The sequence below is a fragment of the Neolamprologus multifasciatus genome, chromosome 7 (assembly GCF_963576455.1).
Source record: "Neolamprologus multifasciatus chromosome 7, fNeoMul1.2, whole genome shotgun sequence".
NCBI lineage: Eukaryota > Metazoa > Chordata > Actinopteri > Cichliformes > Cichlidae > Neolamprologus > Neolamprologus multifasciatus.
The window spans coordinates 24,947,393-24,964,047 of record NC_140445.1 but is presented as its reverse complement, the minus strand read 5'-3'; the positions used below and the strand labels follow the sequence as shown (position 1 = coordinate 24,964,047).

The window sequence follows — 16,655 nt, the reverse complement described above, 5'->3', positions numbered from 1 at the left end:
TAAGACACTTAGGAGCAGCTGGATGCCTTTTCCAGCTGCTCCTAAGTGTCTTACAGGATTAATGTGCCAGAAGACTGAGGGATGAGACTGGAAATCAGACCAAGGGCACCTGTTGGAAAGGTGGGAGATGAAATACACTCAAGAAAGCATGTGAAATGATATATACCAGAGCTTACTAAATATAATAAAATCCAGCAATCATGTTTTTGAAATTCCTACATAACAGAAATATAAAATTAGTTTTTTATTGTTAATGACTGCTAATTTGTTGAGTGTGGAGCATTTAATTGATTTGGCTTCTGAAGTGGAACATACAGTATCAGACAGCATGTGACTCATGCTGTGTTATTCTTTAACCATTAGTTTACTGATTGTTAATCAGCTAAAAGAGTTCATTTCAGTTCAGTTCCACTGAGGTTTATTTATATAGACCAAATCAAAGCAACACTATACAAGCGGCACTTAGTGAGCAAGCAGTTTGTGACAGTGGGAAGGAAAAACTCCCTTTTACCAGGAAGAAGCCTCGAGCAATGAAATGAGTAATGAAAAGAGGTGAGTGGAGGAGTGCTCAGTGCATCACGGTGTATTGCAGGGCTCCCTGCAGCAGTCTCAGCCTATAGCAGCATAACCAAGAAATGGTTCAGCCTCAAAGAGAAAATCCTTCATGTGGACACTTTATATTAACCCTGTATAGTATTTATCTTGTGAATCATCTGGCATTCAGTTCCACTAAAATATTAAAAGCAGTGTGGAAAAAAAGTGTTTAATGTTTATTTGCAGTGACAGCTTTGCACAGTGCATATGTTTACCACTGAGTGGCACTGATGGGTAAGTTGTAGATTCAAGTGAACTACCAAAAGAAGTCATGGAAAAAAAGAAGGAAAAAAAAACAAAACAAGGAAAAGTATGAGTGAAAACAAATACCTGGACAAAGCTGTGGAGTCATTCAGAGAAACACTCTGAGAAGAGAGGAGGGGTAAATCAGCCACCTATCCGTGAGAGTTTTGTTTTGTTGTGCAAACTCTTAGCAAAGTTTTCTACAAGTGTGATGTGAGTGGGAGTCAAAGACTCACTCCTCCTCTGCCACCACACATCTGCTCTTGAGGAGATGGGACCCTGATCAGGAGGAGAGCTTTCTTCATCCCTCAGTCTGTATGGCTGAAACCTCCAGAGCACTGTAAGGAGAGGAGCCACTAGGAAAAGAAAAATCCTTCATCCTGAGACAATATTTATGTTTGCCATTTACCAGGCTGATTGCTCTCCTAAATTTGGAGTGATGTCCCAGTGCTGGTGCAGGCGGGTCGTGCTTTGTGTGGAACTGGGTGTACTGGTGGCAGTCCTGGCGGCTGGCAGCACAGCTCAGCTATTTGAGAGGAGGCAAGCCGGGTCATCGTGCTATGGAGGATTTGACCTCTACTTTGTTTTGGACAAGTGAGTGCTTTTATTTTTACTTGATCACAGAAGAGATCTGTGTGACTCGGCGGTGCCTTTTGAAGGTACAGGTGCACGCATCATTCAAGCTGTCATCCAGAGGCAATGATGGGCTGCTAGCTGCCTGACAAAAATATGCGAATGTGATGTAACTAGCATGTTTTAGCCTACTGAAATATTAAGGCCTTTATAAAGCTGAAGGTAGGGTCTGGATTCCAGATAGAAACTGAATCGAATGTGACCGTAAGTGACATGCATATAATGCATTTTTAATTTTGAAATGTCACCAGCTTGAGACTTTCTGATCACACCAGTAGAAGCCTGATTTAAAAAGAACAGACTCAGTCATCAGATTTGCTAATTTCCTAAAGATGTACCTGCCACAACAGTTCAAAACTCCAAGTCATGATATTGCATTTGCATTGTGAGATACAAACTCATTGCTGCTGTGACCTACACCATCAACTTAAAACAGAATGAATTATCAACTGATTTTCTAGGTGATCAGTAGCTTTGAATCACTGTGCAAACAGCTTAGGAGGTAAAGTGGCCCCTGTTGTACCAATCTGTGTCAGTATGTTTGACATATGCATTGAAGAAAAAGCACTATATGAATATCTGTGAATGAATGAGTGTGGATTGCAGGGTAAATTGCATTCAGTGGTTAATAAGATTAGAAATGCTGTATATAAAGGCTAACATGGTGAAAAACACCAATTGGAGTTTCAGAGTCTAAAATAAAGCCTTTAAATGTGTTATTTTGTACAATGTAAAACCCCAAAATATTTCTATTCATATAAAAAATGTTGTTTTTTGTCTTAAATGGCTTAAATGATTGTGATATTATAGTACTTATCTTAGAATACTTATTGTTCTCAGCTGCTATTGCGGTATCGTCGCATTTTATTCAAGGAAACAGTCGCGGGTTATAAGAGACTCAAATGCCAAGAGCTGACATAAGGGTTCAATTAAATGTCATGAGGCTAACATGACACTGTTGAACAGGTCAAGTCACATCAGTGTGCTGTTTCATAAATTCTCTCTTAAAAGAGCCGTGCATACATAAATCAAAAACGTGCATATCGTTTTCTTTTTGCAAATCACCTCAAAGTTGTAAGAACTGACATGAAGTGTGTTTACACAGTGACATCTTCATGCATGCATCAGCGGATGATAAACTGCCCTGCAGGGATTCCTGTTTTCCAAAAGCGGCCGCTCTTCGCTGACAGGCGCTGCCCACATCCAGACCCAGTTTCATCTCTCTGCGCTTCGGTCTGCAGAACCCTTTCTCCATTAGAGCCAGATGTTCCAAAGATCCCGAGTGTTTGGCTGTCTCTGCACTGCGACTCACATCACAGGATAAATGAAAACATAAGGGAGGAGGCGAAGGGAGAGTGCAGAGAGAGAAAGGGGCCACAAGAAGTTGTGCATATTTGCTCCACGAGTCTCTTTAATTACAGCCTTCCACTTAGAGAAATCAGCTGGTTGTTTATGTTGGTTTGCACCTGTCGCAAAACCTGGACCCAGGAGGAAGCCATGTAAGGATCAAGTGGAACTATAACTTTGGCTTGGAGTAAAAGTGGGCAATAAAGTCACATAAAAAAGTGAGATTTTTTTATGAATAGTATGCCAAGAATAGCATACCAGTCCCATCCAACCTTATTTAGCATAACATCAGTGCTGACCAAAGTGCTTTCCAGTTAAAAAAAAAAAAAAAAAAGAGCAATAAAAAACTAAAACAAACATATAATAAAAAGAAAATAAATAACAGCAAGACATACAAAGTGGAAATAAATAGACAATAAAATGTATAAGAAATAAAATAGAAAAAAATGAATAAAAAAAAAAAAGGAGGTTAAAAAATGACTAAAACTGGCAAGACCCTAACCCTGGTACTAAACTTAAAATGTCTTGGAGAATATTTATGACTCTAGAAGCTGTTTAAAAATATCAGTTGTTCACACTGATTCCATAATTTGGTGTCCACAACAGCTAGAGCTCAGTTGAGTGGACAGGGGACAAGCGGACAATGGACTGTCCCCACTACAGGTTAAATACCTGGACTCTTAGCCAGCTGTTTTAGAGCTGAAGAAGCCTTGTGGATGAAAAGTTAAAAACATCTTCACAAGCCAAAAAGAAGTCCAGTCACCTTCTTTTAAAGCACTCAACACCAGTAATTTCCTCTTTTTTCTAAAATATCTTTACACAAAAAGATTCAGGTGATAGCTGATAATCACAATAAGAATACTCTTTAACTAAAACACCTTTAATAAGTGTCCACCGTGTTCTCCATCACTGCTGCTCGCTGTCAGTAAGAATAGACTCCAGTCAGCAAAAGCTATTATATTGTATGCAGTGCAAAAACAATATTTAATTACATCACATTACAGGGTTATAAGGAGATCTAGACTTTAAAGGCAGTTTCCACAATTTCACAGATATTCAGTGTTTCCGTCTTTCAGCTTTTAATGTCACGATTTTCTTGTCTGTTTTGATGACTCCCTTTTTATTCTTCCTAATTCTGGAAGCGAAGAAGCTAAACAACAGTAAAACAGCATTAAGTTGTTCACTATTAGAGTATTTCTAAGCTCTTTCTTAGTCAATTGTGTTGCGTGTCTTTTTCAGTCAATTGTGAATTGACTTTTTTGTGCCAAAGCTCCTGTGTGTCACTGAAACCGCTGAATCTTTGTTTCAGGTCTGGCAGTGTGCAGCATTACTGGAATGAGATTTATTACTTCGTCGATCATCTGGCTCACAAGTTTATCAGGTACAGTTACGCACAAGCCGTGGCACTAAAGGAGTAAACGGGGGGAAGAGAAGATAAAAACATGTAACAATCATCTCCGGTGCTTTTGTTTTCACAGTCCTCAGCTGCGGATGTCTTTTATTGTATTTTCAACAGAAGGAAGGATTCTCATGCCTCTAACAGAAGACAGGTGGCACATATACTAACACACCTAAATTTAATAATTCTTTTTATTTTGTTGTATCATCCCCTTCTGATCAGTAGTTTTTGTCCTTTTTCACGTGTCAATAATCAGAGATCAGATTCGGGCGGGACTGGAGGAGTTACGTATGGTGCAGCCAGGCGGAGACACCTTTATGCACAGAGGATTTCAAAGGGTAAGTCATCTGTAAAGTCAATGAAAAACGGACCCTGCCCAACAGTATGGCATCTGAGCCTTTAAATGAGGCCTTTTTAAAGTTTATAGCCACTGACGCCTCAAAACTTCCTTCTCAGGCCAGCGAGCAAATATACTACGGGACTGGAGATGGTAAGTAGATTTTTTATTTCTTTTCTTTTTTTTAACACTTAATCACAGTAAAGTCTTTGACCCAAACATTGAAATTAATTTCACTCCTAATTCAGACACGTTACAATCACTCTATAAGGAAACAAGAGAAACACAGCTGCTCTTCACATCATAGAGATTGTGCTCTTAAAGACTTTTTTTTCTTTTTAGCGTTTTAACAGCTCTTCCTTCTGTGCTGTAGGTTACCGGACAGCCAGTGTCATCATTGCCCTGACAGACGGTGAACTGAGAGAAAATCAGTTTGACCTGGCTCAAAGAGAGGTAGAAGAATCAGTGTGAAAAGAAACTTAATAACACTTCATTAATTAAGAAGTTTATGAACAATTATTAACTTAAATAGAAATTTAAAGCCTGTTTTAGTACAAAGCATATGATAATGTAAATACAGTGTACTGTGTATTTTCTTTTCACTATATTGCTCAAAACACTATTAGAACATTAGAGAACCTAAAGTGTGAATGCATGCTGAACTACTGTACACACTCCAGAAAGTGTGTGTCCCTCTATAGGTAGAAATCACAGACTGTAAATAAAAGATGGACTGTGGAATAACTTAAACCTACATTCTCTTAAATGGTCATCAGGGGTTGATTTCTTAGGTTTTAAGAAAATTCAAGTTTTATAGACATCTTTGAGAAAAATGAAGTGTCCCGAGATAGCAATAGCCACGGGTAATGTCACAGTGGCTATGTACATCTTTCATATACTGTCGATAACAGAAACCTCTTGTGCATTACTTCCAGATGTTCCCAGCAGCTGTCAGCGACATGAGAATAACTACAAAATAGCTGATGGAGCTTTTACGTTTCAGTATTCTGTTTAATGTCTCACTTTCTCTCAGGCTGGCAGAGCACGGCAACTGGGTGCCACTGTGTACTGTGTGGGAGTAAAAGACTTTAATGAAACCCAGGTAAATCTAACAGTTAACAGTTAGAAGATCAATTAATCAGTCAGCTAAAGAACCATTCAACCATGTAGACATATTTCTCCACAGCTTTCAACAATAGCTGACAGCAAGGATCACGTCTTCCCTGTGAATGATGGATTTCAAGCATTGCAAGGCGTCATAGACTCGGTACTAAAACACAATGAGATCGCATTATATCAGTGGAAGGTCCTGCACTAAGTTAAGCTTCTGATATTATTTTCTCTTTCAGATCTTAAAGAGATCATGTATTGAAATCCTAGCTGTCGAGCCCTCCAGCATCTGTGAAGGAGGTGAAGAAACTTGAACTCAAAATACTGTCTCAAAATGCAAAAGCTTGATGTATAAATACACCTTTCTACTTACACTTGATCGTTACTTTTGATATATACTCCAAATTATACTCAGACAATTACTAATATCACAGTTTAGCAACCAAACTTGGCACACAGGTACATCTTAGGCCCATAAACGTTTTCATCATCTATATCAGATATTATGACATTATACTATGACATAACAGTACTGTAGCATCAGTATGGACCAGTAGTCCTACTGAGAGCACTTCCCACCCTAAAACTCACTCTATAGTATTCCAAATTTACCACAAAGACAAAAGTTGATTAAATGATCAATTTCATCCCACTTCAGAATCCTTCCAGGTGGTGGTGAGTGGAAATGGTTTCCTTCATGCCCGAGATGTACAGAAAGTTCTCTGCAGCTTCTGGATCAACGACACTGTTACTTTGAGTAAGTACCACTTACAAAGTTTTTCATTTTAATTCATTCTTAGCTGTAATTTCACCTCTCCCATGCAGACTTTATTTATTTAAACCATCACACCATTATGTTACCCAGCTCTCCAGCCCTCTCATTTCTCATAGAGCTTCATTGCACCTTTCTCTCTCATTGATTTGTTTTGACTAATTACTAACATTACTGAGGCAGTGATACATGCTGAGGGCTAAAAAGCAGACTGGCAAGACTGGCAACCAGTTGGTGAATGTGATGAGGCTACAGAGCCAAATACTTCTATGAGTAAAGACCAAAACACAAAGCAAAACTAGAGTGAATATAGGCTTACTAATCTTACTTTGTGCCTGTAGCTATTTGCTAAAACGTCTGCGAAATCCTATTTTGAAGTGTCTAATATCTCACACGTGTGAGCTTATTGTGGAGTTCTGCCCCAACAAGACTAAAACTATTCTGTTTATATTCAGTTATTGCTTTGGACAATGAAATCCACCTCCACCCAGTCAGTGTGCACAAACTCAAACAGATGCTTTCTATAACTTCTTTGTTAATGCTGTAAAAACACAAGGGATGAGGGTTATAACTATATCTTGATGCTTGCATCTGGATGTAGCAATGCTATGTTTTCAGAAATCCACTTTTTTGGGTTATAACTATACCTAAATGAATAGTTTCTCACTTTGAAATATTCTTTCAAAGACACACTTTGTTGCAGAAAGTCAGACACTCTGATGTATTTAACTATTTCAATCAGGAGAGATCATTTGGCAGTATTAAGCATGTTTATTGAATTCAATAAACAGAATCCATTGCAATTAGAACAGGATTTCCTGAAGTTGAGATGCTGGTGTGATGAAGAAGCAGGCTTGGGTGGAGGTCTGAGTGACCAGGCTGAAGTGGTTATGGAGAGAAGGCAGATGGACAAATGAGATCCAAAAGGCAGAAGGACAGAAGAGCACTGAGATATAAAGAAAATGATTGGACTACAGCAATGATGTCAGCATGGAGTTTGACAGCGTGAGAAAGTGGATTTGACGTAAAGAATAGCCGAGCAGTCAGGCACACAGGAAAGCAGCTAGATGAGGGATTAGAGATTCTCCTTATTGAACTAAAACATAAGCTTCTTAACGTAGAGTGGAGTTAGCTTTGCTCTTTATATAGATTGGAAACAGAGGAAGAAAATGAGTTTGTTTAAAGTTTGCAGGTAAAATACTTTTATTGCAGGATAGCATGTTTCTGCTCAGCACTCAGGGACCCTGCTCTGTAATTTTACACCACCACTTACAGCTGAATAGTCAGGGGGAAGAAATTGGAAACTGGAACCATTTTTTTTTATCTTAATTCTTTATTTAGCATGTTTTGAAACTAGTGGTTGATGATTGAGGAGATAAAATTATTATGAAAATGTTTACTGGGGCTAAAAAGCAAATGAGCAATACAATCATTTACCTGTAGAGAGTTGTCAGAGTGGTCTCTGATACCCAGAGGGGTCTGGTTATTAGGATTAATACAGAGTCAAGGACCTTCTGCAAATACTTCACTTTCCAGAGCTGGGAGTAACAGCCATCTTTTATATACAGTTTGTGGTTGGTGTTTGCAGAAAGAAAAATGTGTGAATCAGTTAAGCCAACAATTATCCTTTAAATGATCAGCAGAATGTATTATTCAGGGATTGCCCTCAGCATTTTCTTCATTGTGCTAAATTTACTTTGGCCACCGTGGGAGTACGATGGGTGGGGGACAGCAGCTCTTTGTTGGCGATGTAAATCCTCGCCCTCGTGAAAAGCCATCAGCGCACTCTTCCTCTCCTTTTAATCAGCTGGTATAGCGCTTTACGCATCTCAGATGTCTAAAGGGGAATGTGGATCTCATCAGAGACGAGCACTGTCTTTGCACACTCTAGACACTCGCTCAGCCAGGGTAAATAAACCACAGCCCTCCCTCATTTGCTTCATTTTCCATAAGAGCAGGAAGTCCAGGAATTCAAAAAAAAAAAAAAAAAAAGAAGATATTTTGAGGTTTGAATCTCCTAAAGTTACAGGACTGCAAGAGGAAAGTGAAGTAAATTTTTCCTTTGCATCACTCACAGCTTTCTCTTTCATCATGGATACTCACGTAATGTGTAGTTTACTTTGCTGTGTGCAGTGCTAAATATAAATTTTCACATTATTTCATTTTGCACAGTGAAAAGACCTTTGGTGGTGAGAGATACCTACCTTTTGTGCCCAGCTCCTGTTCTGGAAAAACAGGGAACGTAAGTAATCGCTGCTACAGGAAACTTTAATGAGCTTCATTACTTCTTATCAAAGTGTAAGCAGTATACACAGCTTGACAGCATGAAAGTGTTTTCATTTGTATCGTTATTTATAATTGCAGTAAGCATCTATGAGTTAGAGGAGCACTAAGTATGCAAACCGAGTCCTAGTTACGCTCTTACCTTTTCTACAGGTCTGCCACTCTCCATGTCAGCATGAATAATGGCCTGAGCTTCATATCAAGCTCTGTCACAATCACTGCAGTAGCTTGTGTAAGTATAATGGAAACCAGGAGGGGACAAAAACAATCCCCACACATTACCTCATGGCTAAAAGTATGTGAGGAACTTTATTGACTTAGAAGGAGAATTTGCACATAATGACATAACGTCACAGAAATTTGTCATCTCGCACGCACATTATGCAGGTTAAACCGCTCGACCCACTGCCACAGTGTTCTGCAGTTCATTAGTGGATGAATATAAATAGTGTATCTATGAGCAACATCAATATGTCCTTTTGTTTGTAGTCTGACGGGACCTTTGTGGCCATCGCGCTTCTGATCCTGCTGCTCCTGTTGACCATCGCTCTGCTGTGGTGGTTTTGGCCTCTCTGCTGCACCGTGGTATGATCATGAAAAACTTACATCCCAACTAAATTAGCAATGCTTATTTTCACAATTACATGATTCATGTTGTTGCTCTTTGGTGCGAAAACAAAAATCAGGCACTGTCTTTTTGGTTTGCAGGTCATCCATGAGCCACCTCCACCAGTAATAGAGGACATTTCTGTAAGTGGAGTGTTTCTTTTTTCTTTTCTTTTTTTTTAAAGTTCCTCCCTAAATTTCCCTTTCTTAGAAATAACCTATGCCTATTTTTTTCTTTAGGATGATGAAGATGGTTTTCCAAAGAAGAGGTGGCCCACGGTAGATGCGTCATACTACGGAGGCCGTGGAGTCGGGGGTATCAAGAGAATGGAGGTAATCCAGAAAGCAAACTGTAAATAGATCAGTACTGCATATGTATAATAACTATCATGCATATTTCCCATTAACAAGTATCGACCAGTTGCTCATGCTGGCTAATAGAAATCAAACTCTTGGCTGTACAGTTTAAATTAATCAACCAGCCAAAAAAAGTGATTTTCTTCGTTTTCTTTTATTTAACTGAATTATCTCCAGGATTAAACTTTATTTATTTAATGCGATTAAACTCTATCACGGAGCTAAGGCCTAATGTGGATTGTTGAGAGGAGATTTAGGATCCAAAAGTGTGGGAAGCAGAAGAACGAATGTTTAACGAGGGCTGATCCGTTTCATTGTAGCTTATTCCAGAATCCAAAATAAACAGTCCAAAAGGAGGATACAAAGAGGAATATGAGGAATACTAAAGAATCTAAGGAGTGCAGCCAGAGGTCTGTACTGCGGAGCAGGATCTGAGCTTATCTCTGTAATTGTTAACCCTGGGTTTTCTGTACTACAAATACAGATCACTTCTTTTTTGGGTTGTATCACCATGGTAACTGTAGAAGCACCATGAAGTCACGACCTACTGACCAATCAGTTCTCTGGAAAATAGCATCAGTATTCCTGGAAGAGCCCTCACATCCTCTGTTTTTCAGTAGCATTTAAAGTCTCAAATCTGACTCATTGACTTTCCTTGTTGGTTGCAAAGAATTGTTTCTGTTTATAAGCATTATTATATAATACTAAAACAGGACATCTGTTTGCATTTGTGGATTTTAAGTCAAACTGTCATCATTTAGCATAAACGGGGCTGCAGCTGAAAGAATTGAAACTTGAACTGTCTTACATGCATTAATGGAACAAAAATTCTAATCCATCTCATTCTCCTGTGTCTTAATGATAGTATTGTGATGTCGATAAGTCTGTCAACCTACACAGTTGATATTTTTGCCAGGCTTCAAATAGAGTGACTTTATTAATATAGTAGGTCTTCTCCAGCCTTACAGTCCAAAATGTTTAAAGGCCTCAAAGGTTCATGCAGCACTTTTATTACTAAAATACTGAACAGTGCTTTTCCTCCAATACACATTCACACCTGTAGCAGCTGTGTTATATTCAGTCTGTATTGTATGTTTAACATCGTCATATTTTTCTAATATTATAGTTTCATTTTCACTGGTAAAATCAGCTGCATGTCACGCTGTACACTACACTGTTAGTCAGATGCTCCTTTAATGTGTACCATTTGGTTAACTTAACAAGCTGATAATCAGCTTCCTCTGACCGCTCATCCTGAGTGCCGATATTAGGGTAAGCAAACAGAAGATGATGGAAAGATATTGTTTCTTCACAGTATGAGGGCAATATGTAGATGCACGCAAAAACGAAGGGCTGACTGGGGTTTAGACGCAGGAGGAGAATGAGGTGGAAACAAAGAGGGAAACAGGAAGTCATACAGGAAGCAAAATTAACACAGAAAACAAAAAAAACTCACGTTGAAAGTAAAACAGGAACAAAACATGGAAGCACTCGGGCGACTATTACAACTAATACTACTATGTCAGTCAAAAATCCTGTGACTATATACTTATATAGTTACCAGTCTGCTTGTGTGCTAGATTGCATGCTATTTGAGTTTTTAAGTTGCTTGGCAACTTAAAAACATTGGGCTCTTGTTGAATCTTACACAAGTGAAAATGAAATTAAAATGTTCTAATGTGATTGTACATTTTATCTGGTGCTGCTGACTGGTTTCAGCCTCACTGATATACACGTGGCAAGCTTCACTCCGGCATTCAGCTGAAAGTAAATGCTCAAAGATGGGAATGAGATCAAACAGTAGTACAGCAAGCATACACAAGAAAACAGGAAGCAAGTCAGCCTTTGAAAGAGATGAGTATGCGACTCTGTGCTGGACGGCACTGAGTCACTTTGTTGTCGTGATTAGCTCTGAGAAACAGAAAGAGTTAAGATGGGGCCCTGTGCACAATAAACTGCGAAGTCGGCATAAGTGCTCCAAAGAGTGGAGCGGTTTGGTTCATGGTGTTGAGATAAGAGCAAGCAAGCTGTTCCCAGTGTACGCTGAAATGCGAGAGGAGGAGGAGGAAGACAACAGAATCTTCAGACCAGAGAGGACCAGATGTGTGCGTGGTTTGGGAGGATAAGGTCAAGGAGACAGTCCAGCCAGTGTGAAGTTTTGGTTTTTTTTTTAACAGACTGGTTGTGAAGTCTGAAGAGTCTTTGCTGTGAACACTTCCAAAACCAGCTACGGAAAGTATGCACAGCTTCATTTATGTGCCTTTTCTGCCAAGTTAAAGCCTTGGTGGCTTGTCTGGTGCAGCTGAAAGGGAGTGAATTTGAGTAATGAACTTTCAAGGCTGCTTTGACAGAAGTGCTTTCACTCTTACTGTGCCGGGTTCCTTTTTTAGCTTTATTGGTGACTCTGAGAATCGAGATATTTGCGTTAGAGAAAAACTCAGTCGGGCTCTTGTTGAATCTTAAGATTTCTTAGTGAATATGGTTTGAGACTTAATGCTCTATATCCTCTTGAAGGTTTAGAAATAAAACCTAAATGTAAAACTTGTGTCGCAAATTGAAACAATTCAAGTCAGAGCCAAAGGAGATACTTTTGTGTGTGTGTGTGTTTTGAGATCTTGTGGACTTCAGTGGACTGGCTTTAATTAAAACCCACACAGGATGCTGTGCTTCAAAACATGTTAAACACGTACAAGGAAAGAGATTTTTTTGTTTCTTTAAGTAAAAAGAAATGTGGCACATTGTGTCAAACACAAACCTCATTTACAGCAGTCACATTCAGGCACCCTGACACACGTGCAGAGGCAGTGGTAAAACTAGAACCCACTGGATGTGATTTTATTGGCTCAGATCTTGTCAGTTCTCCAGAATCACAACTTCGGTCCAACTTTTCACTTTTTTCTGGCTTCATATTTTTCCTCTTGGACTCTACTAGAGAAGCTTTGCATGACTGATGACAAAATCCTTATTTATCTTCTATCACCCCTTCATCCATTCTCTGCTGAGATGTGGAGCTTTGTTACCACCGTTGGAGACCACTGGAGGCTCCATACTAACGTGGCTGTCTGAAACGCAAAGCTTTTCTTTCTTTTCAGGTTCGATGGGGAGATAAAGGATCGACTGAAGAAGGAGCCAAACTGGAAAAGGCTAAAAACGCTCGCGTTGTGATGCCCGCGCAGGAGTACGATCCTGCTCCACTGCGGCATTACTACAACTCACACAAATCTTCCCAACCCCACAAGTGGTACTCACCCATCAAGGTGCTCCAGTGTTTCACTTTTCATGTCCATCTGTTTGGCAGTTTGTTCATGGCCCTTCTGTGCACTGTGTTCTACAGTAGACTTGCTTGCCATCAAAAAACGTGCTATTTTGGTCTGATACACTCTCCCGAAAGAGATTCTTAATATCAAGAGTTACACTTTCTGGTTAAATAAGGGTTAAATAAATCCAAAGTATTACTGTAGCTTTCCTGTTTTGAAAAGAAATTTCATCTCAGCTCTACTTGCTGGCTTTTCCCAGAGTTTTAAATCTCATGGCAATGACACAGAAATGTATTACTGCCATAAAATGTATTCTAAGGCATGGATCACATATGTAATATATAGATAATAGTGTTTCCAGATGCTCTTCTTTGACATGTAGGACCCTTCCTTACATATGTCTTCCAACACAGAAAAAAAGACTTTATGTATGACCAGGAAACAGTTAATACAATTGCTTTCCTCACATATTAGTCAGCTGGATGGATGGTAATAGGAACCAGACATGCACTGAGCTAACCCCTGAATATGGAATTTGTTGAGCGGGTGTTATTTCAAACAAAATACATTCTTTGTTTATCTGTCTCTTTGTCATATTAAAGCCTCTTGAGATACATCTGGAGCAAAAGTGCTCCAGAGCCAGGCTGGCAATTAACTGTGGATAAGGGATTGTTGGTATTTTTATTTATTTATGCTGATTTGGTTTTTTTTTTATCGTCTTCCTTTAGGGCAAACTGGATGCTCTGTGTGTATTTCTGAGAAAAGGCTACTACAGAGTGTCTGTAATGCGACCTTATCCCGGAGACAAGGTGAGGCATGAGAAAATAAAAGGTAACATTTTAACCTCCTCTGCAAGGTAACACAACTGGATATTTCACGCTTGTAAGATGAGCACACGTTGAAATAATAAAAGGATTGCAAACCAGCTATTTCAGCTTGTGGCAGGAAGACATTTAAGAGTCTGAATTTATTATCTTTGGAAAATAGGAATGTTTGAAGTTCAGGATCAAACAAGGAAAAAAAGAAAAGTGGAGTGGATGGAAAATAACCTTGAATCTTATCTGCATGACATTACCTGCACTTATCCAATAAACTAAACATTTTTAAGTCAAAGCTGCTTCAAATCACAGGAGTATTTACTTCAAGGAAACCCTCAAGTGGCACAGCGAGTAGACAAAAGTGAAAACAACTGCAGCATTGTCTGGAGCATTGCTTTCATCATCTGCAGAAATCATTAAGAGTAGATGTTGCCTGCCTTCCTAAACTCCCAGCGTCAGCATGGCTGGCCTGTCAGGAATGCTGTTTTCTTCCACAGCACAAAGTAATGGTGGAATTTTCTCTTTCCATCCGAGAGCTGTATCTCTCCAAACCTGCTAACCGCTGTGCCACAGGAGATGTTGGACTTTTCTTGTCTTAATTGCCCTTTTTCTTCATGTCTCTCACTGTACAGTTGAAGTACTTAACAAAAGCAAACTTCTGTATTGAGCCGTGAACACTTCCTGTGCTGTAATTACAGGGCAGGTGCATAAACTTCACCCGGAGTAAATCCTATCCTGCTCCTCGCTACCCCATCTACAAACACCCCGCCACACCTGTCTATACTTTGCCCCACAGCTACCAGCGCCGTCTGTCGGAGGGCAACGAGCTCTCCCACTTGCCCCCCTCTCCAACTTCAACCCTTCCTCCTCTGCCATCCACTCCTCCGCCATCCTCCACCAGCTCACCCATGTACACGCCACCTCCAAACAGAGCCCTGCCCTCAACCAGCAACAGCTCTCTCTCTGCTCCTCCGTCTCCTACCAGCTCTCTGCCGCCTCCACCTCAGGGTCCACCTCCGTGTAGAGCACCACCTCCATCGCGGCCCCCTCCACGGCCCAATCATGACAACCACTGATAGCTAAAAACTGAAATGCTGGAGGATCCCAGCTCCGAACGGGAACCTAAAAAAAGGGCTTTTCACTGTGTCTTTTCACCTGGTGATCACCCACTCGTGGCCCACACCTGCCATGATATGAACTGTGACTTTGTTTTTTTAAGTTTAAAAAGTGAAAATTTTTGATGTAAATGAGCACAGCTTTGGCTAATGGAGTTAGCATTCATTTCTTTTTTTTAAAGAAGTTTTGCTCTTCAAATCAGATAATTTGGTCAAACATTTCAGATTACCAATGAAAATTGTAACCTTTGTCTTTAAACTGTCACGCGTTTGAACAGCAGAAAACCCAGTGCTTCCTCAAAGGTATCATGTGTTTTATACATGAAAGTTGGTCCAGGAAGCAATATTTTGTGAATGAATGTTCTTTGAATCACAAAAACATACATGTACACACATTGTATTTAATGGAAGTTGATTGTTTTTAATACTATGAGTATTTTTGAGGTTTTTTGGGTAATTTTTTTTAAAGTAAGCAGAGCTGGGCAAGCTGTTTTGCTACAAGTGTTTATGCTAAGCTAAGCTAACTGCACCCTAGCTTCACATTCATCGTACAGGCACGAGAGTGGCTTTGATATCCTCACCTAGCTTTTGGCAAGAAAACAAATAAGCATATTTACCACCGTTAAGATTTACACATTGCTGACAAAAACATTGTTTGCTGCAGAGAAACTGGTCCACTCGTCTCGTCAGTGTGGAAATAAATTCTTTCACAGACTGGAGATGTTTGAGTCTTCAGACACTGAGTTTGGAAGTGTGTGACGCTGTTTAAGTTCTGTCACAAATGTGACCTCTGGAAAGTCACTGTGCGACTGATTCAGCTGGCAGAACGGCAGACTCAGATTTATGTTACGTCTGATTTGTTCACACCACTATGATGTGCAATAAATCACTTTAAAGATAACTTTCCTTCTTTTGCCCCGTGTCACAGATTTTATCAGAAATTTGAACACTACAGGCACCTCTGCAAAGGTTTCCATTCATTTTGAATGCATAAACTCCTCTTAAGTGTGTAGTAGATGTGTATAATGTTCAGTATCACCACGTAACCCGATAAATGTGTGCACTTGTTAAGCCTAAACAGATTTTGGCTTGTCACAGTGGAGAGAAGACAGCTACTAGTATCATAGCATATATATATATAAAAAAAGTCATCTTATGAATCGCTTGTTATGACTCAGCGAGATCCCCTTCAAAAACTACCTGTATATTACATGCAATTTTATTAGGGACACTCGAATAAAAAACAAAAATGAATTAAAAATATCTACTGTCACTTCAGACGACAAAACTATACTCATTTGCTCATGACTGCAATACTGAAAAAGTGGAAAAAATCAAAATAAGGTTTCTTTTCTGAGTGGCTCCATGAGCTTTGAAGCTGAGGAAGTGAGCTGCCTGAAGTGATTCTTAATCCTTGTAAAAAAAGAAAGAAAGAAAGAAAGAAAAGAAAAGAAAAGGCCCATTTTTTCCATATATGGAAGTCAGTGGGAATGGGGAAGTAAAAGAGGCAGATGGACTTTACTGCTGTGCTTCAGTGGGAAAACACCTACAGCTGAAATGTGGACATATACATACATGCATATATAAGTTACTGAAAGGATTTATAATAAACTACAAAACCAGAACATATAATCACAACCACTTTATTAGGGTACAGCTTGCTAGTACCCTAATAACTGGGTTGGACCCCCCATAATTTTTTCTGGCATAGATTCACAAGCTGCTGGAAACACTCCTCATGATTTTGGTCCATACAGACACGATAGCATCACACGGCTTGTCGA

General features: G+C 39.5%; 1 protein-coding gene across 1 annotated transcript; it reads left to right on the top strand.

The window, feature by feature from the left end:
• The first annotated feature begins 116 nt into the window (after window positions 1-116).
• On the top strand, window positions 117-16,133 carry antxr1b (ANTXR cell adhesion molecule 1b). The gene is made up of 18 exons (XM_085167327.1): window positions 117-1,431; window positions 4,127-4,198; window positions 4,296-4,367; window positions 4,473-4,554; window positions 4,673-4,706; window positions 4,927-5,006; window positions 5,587-5,655; window positions 5,740-5,820; window positions 5,903-5,963; window positions 6,322-6,420; window positions 8,608-8,677; window positions 8,872-8,950; window positions 9,208-9,303; window positions 9,427-9,468; window positions 9,565-9,657; window positions 12,774-12,938; window positions 13,667-13,747; window positions 14,455-16,133. The coding sequence occupies exons 1-18, from the start codon at window positions 1,232-1,234 to the stop codon at window positions 14,830-14,832; spliced, it is 1,854 nt and encodes a 617-aa protein (XP_085023453.1). The 5' UTR covers window positions 117-1,231; the 3' UTR covers window positions 14,833-16,133.
• Window positions 16,134-16,655: the final 522 nt, after the last annotated feature.

What these genes read in the sequence shown, in the direction of transcription:
- antxr1b (XM_085167327.1), top strand. Translation starts at nt 1,232, where the DNA reads ATGTTTGCCATTTACCAGGCTGATTGCTCTCCTAAATTTGGAGTGATG. An exon ending in CTCTACTTTGTTTTGGACAA is followed by an intron (nt 1,432 to 4,126) that starts GTGAGTGCTTTT and finishes TCTTTGTTTCAG; the next exon opens with GTCTGGCAGTGTGCAGCATT. An exon ending in TGCAAGGCGTCATAGACTCG is followed by an intron (nt 5,821 to 5,902) that starts GTACTAAAACAC and finishes TTTCTCTTTCAG; the next exon opens with ATCTTAAAGAGATCATGTAT.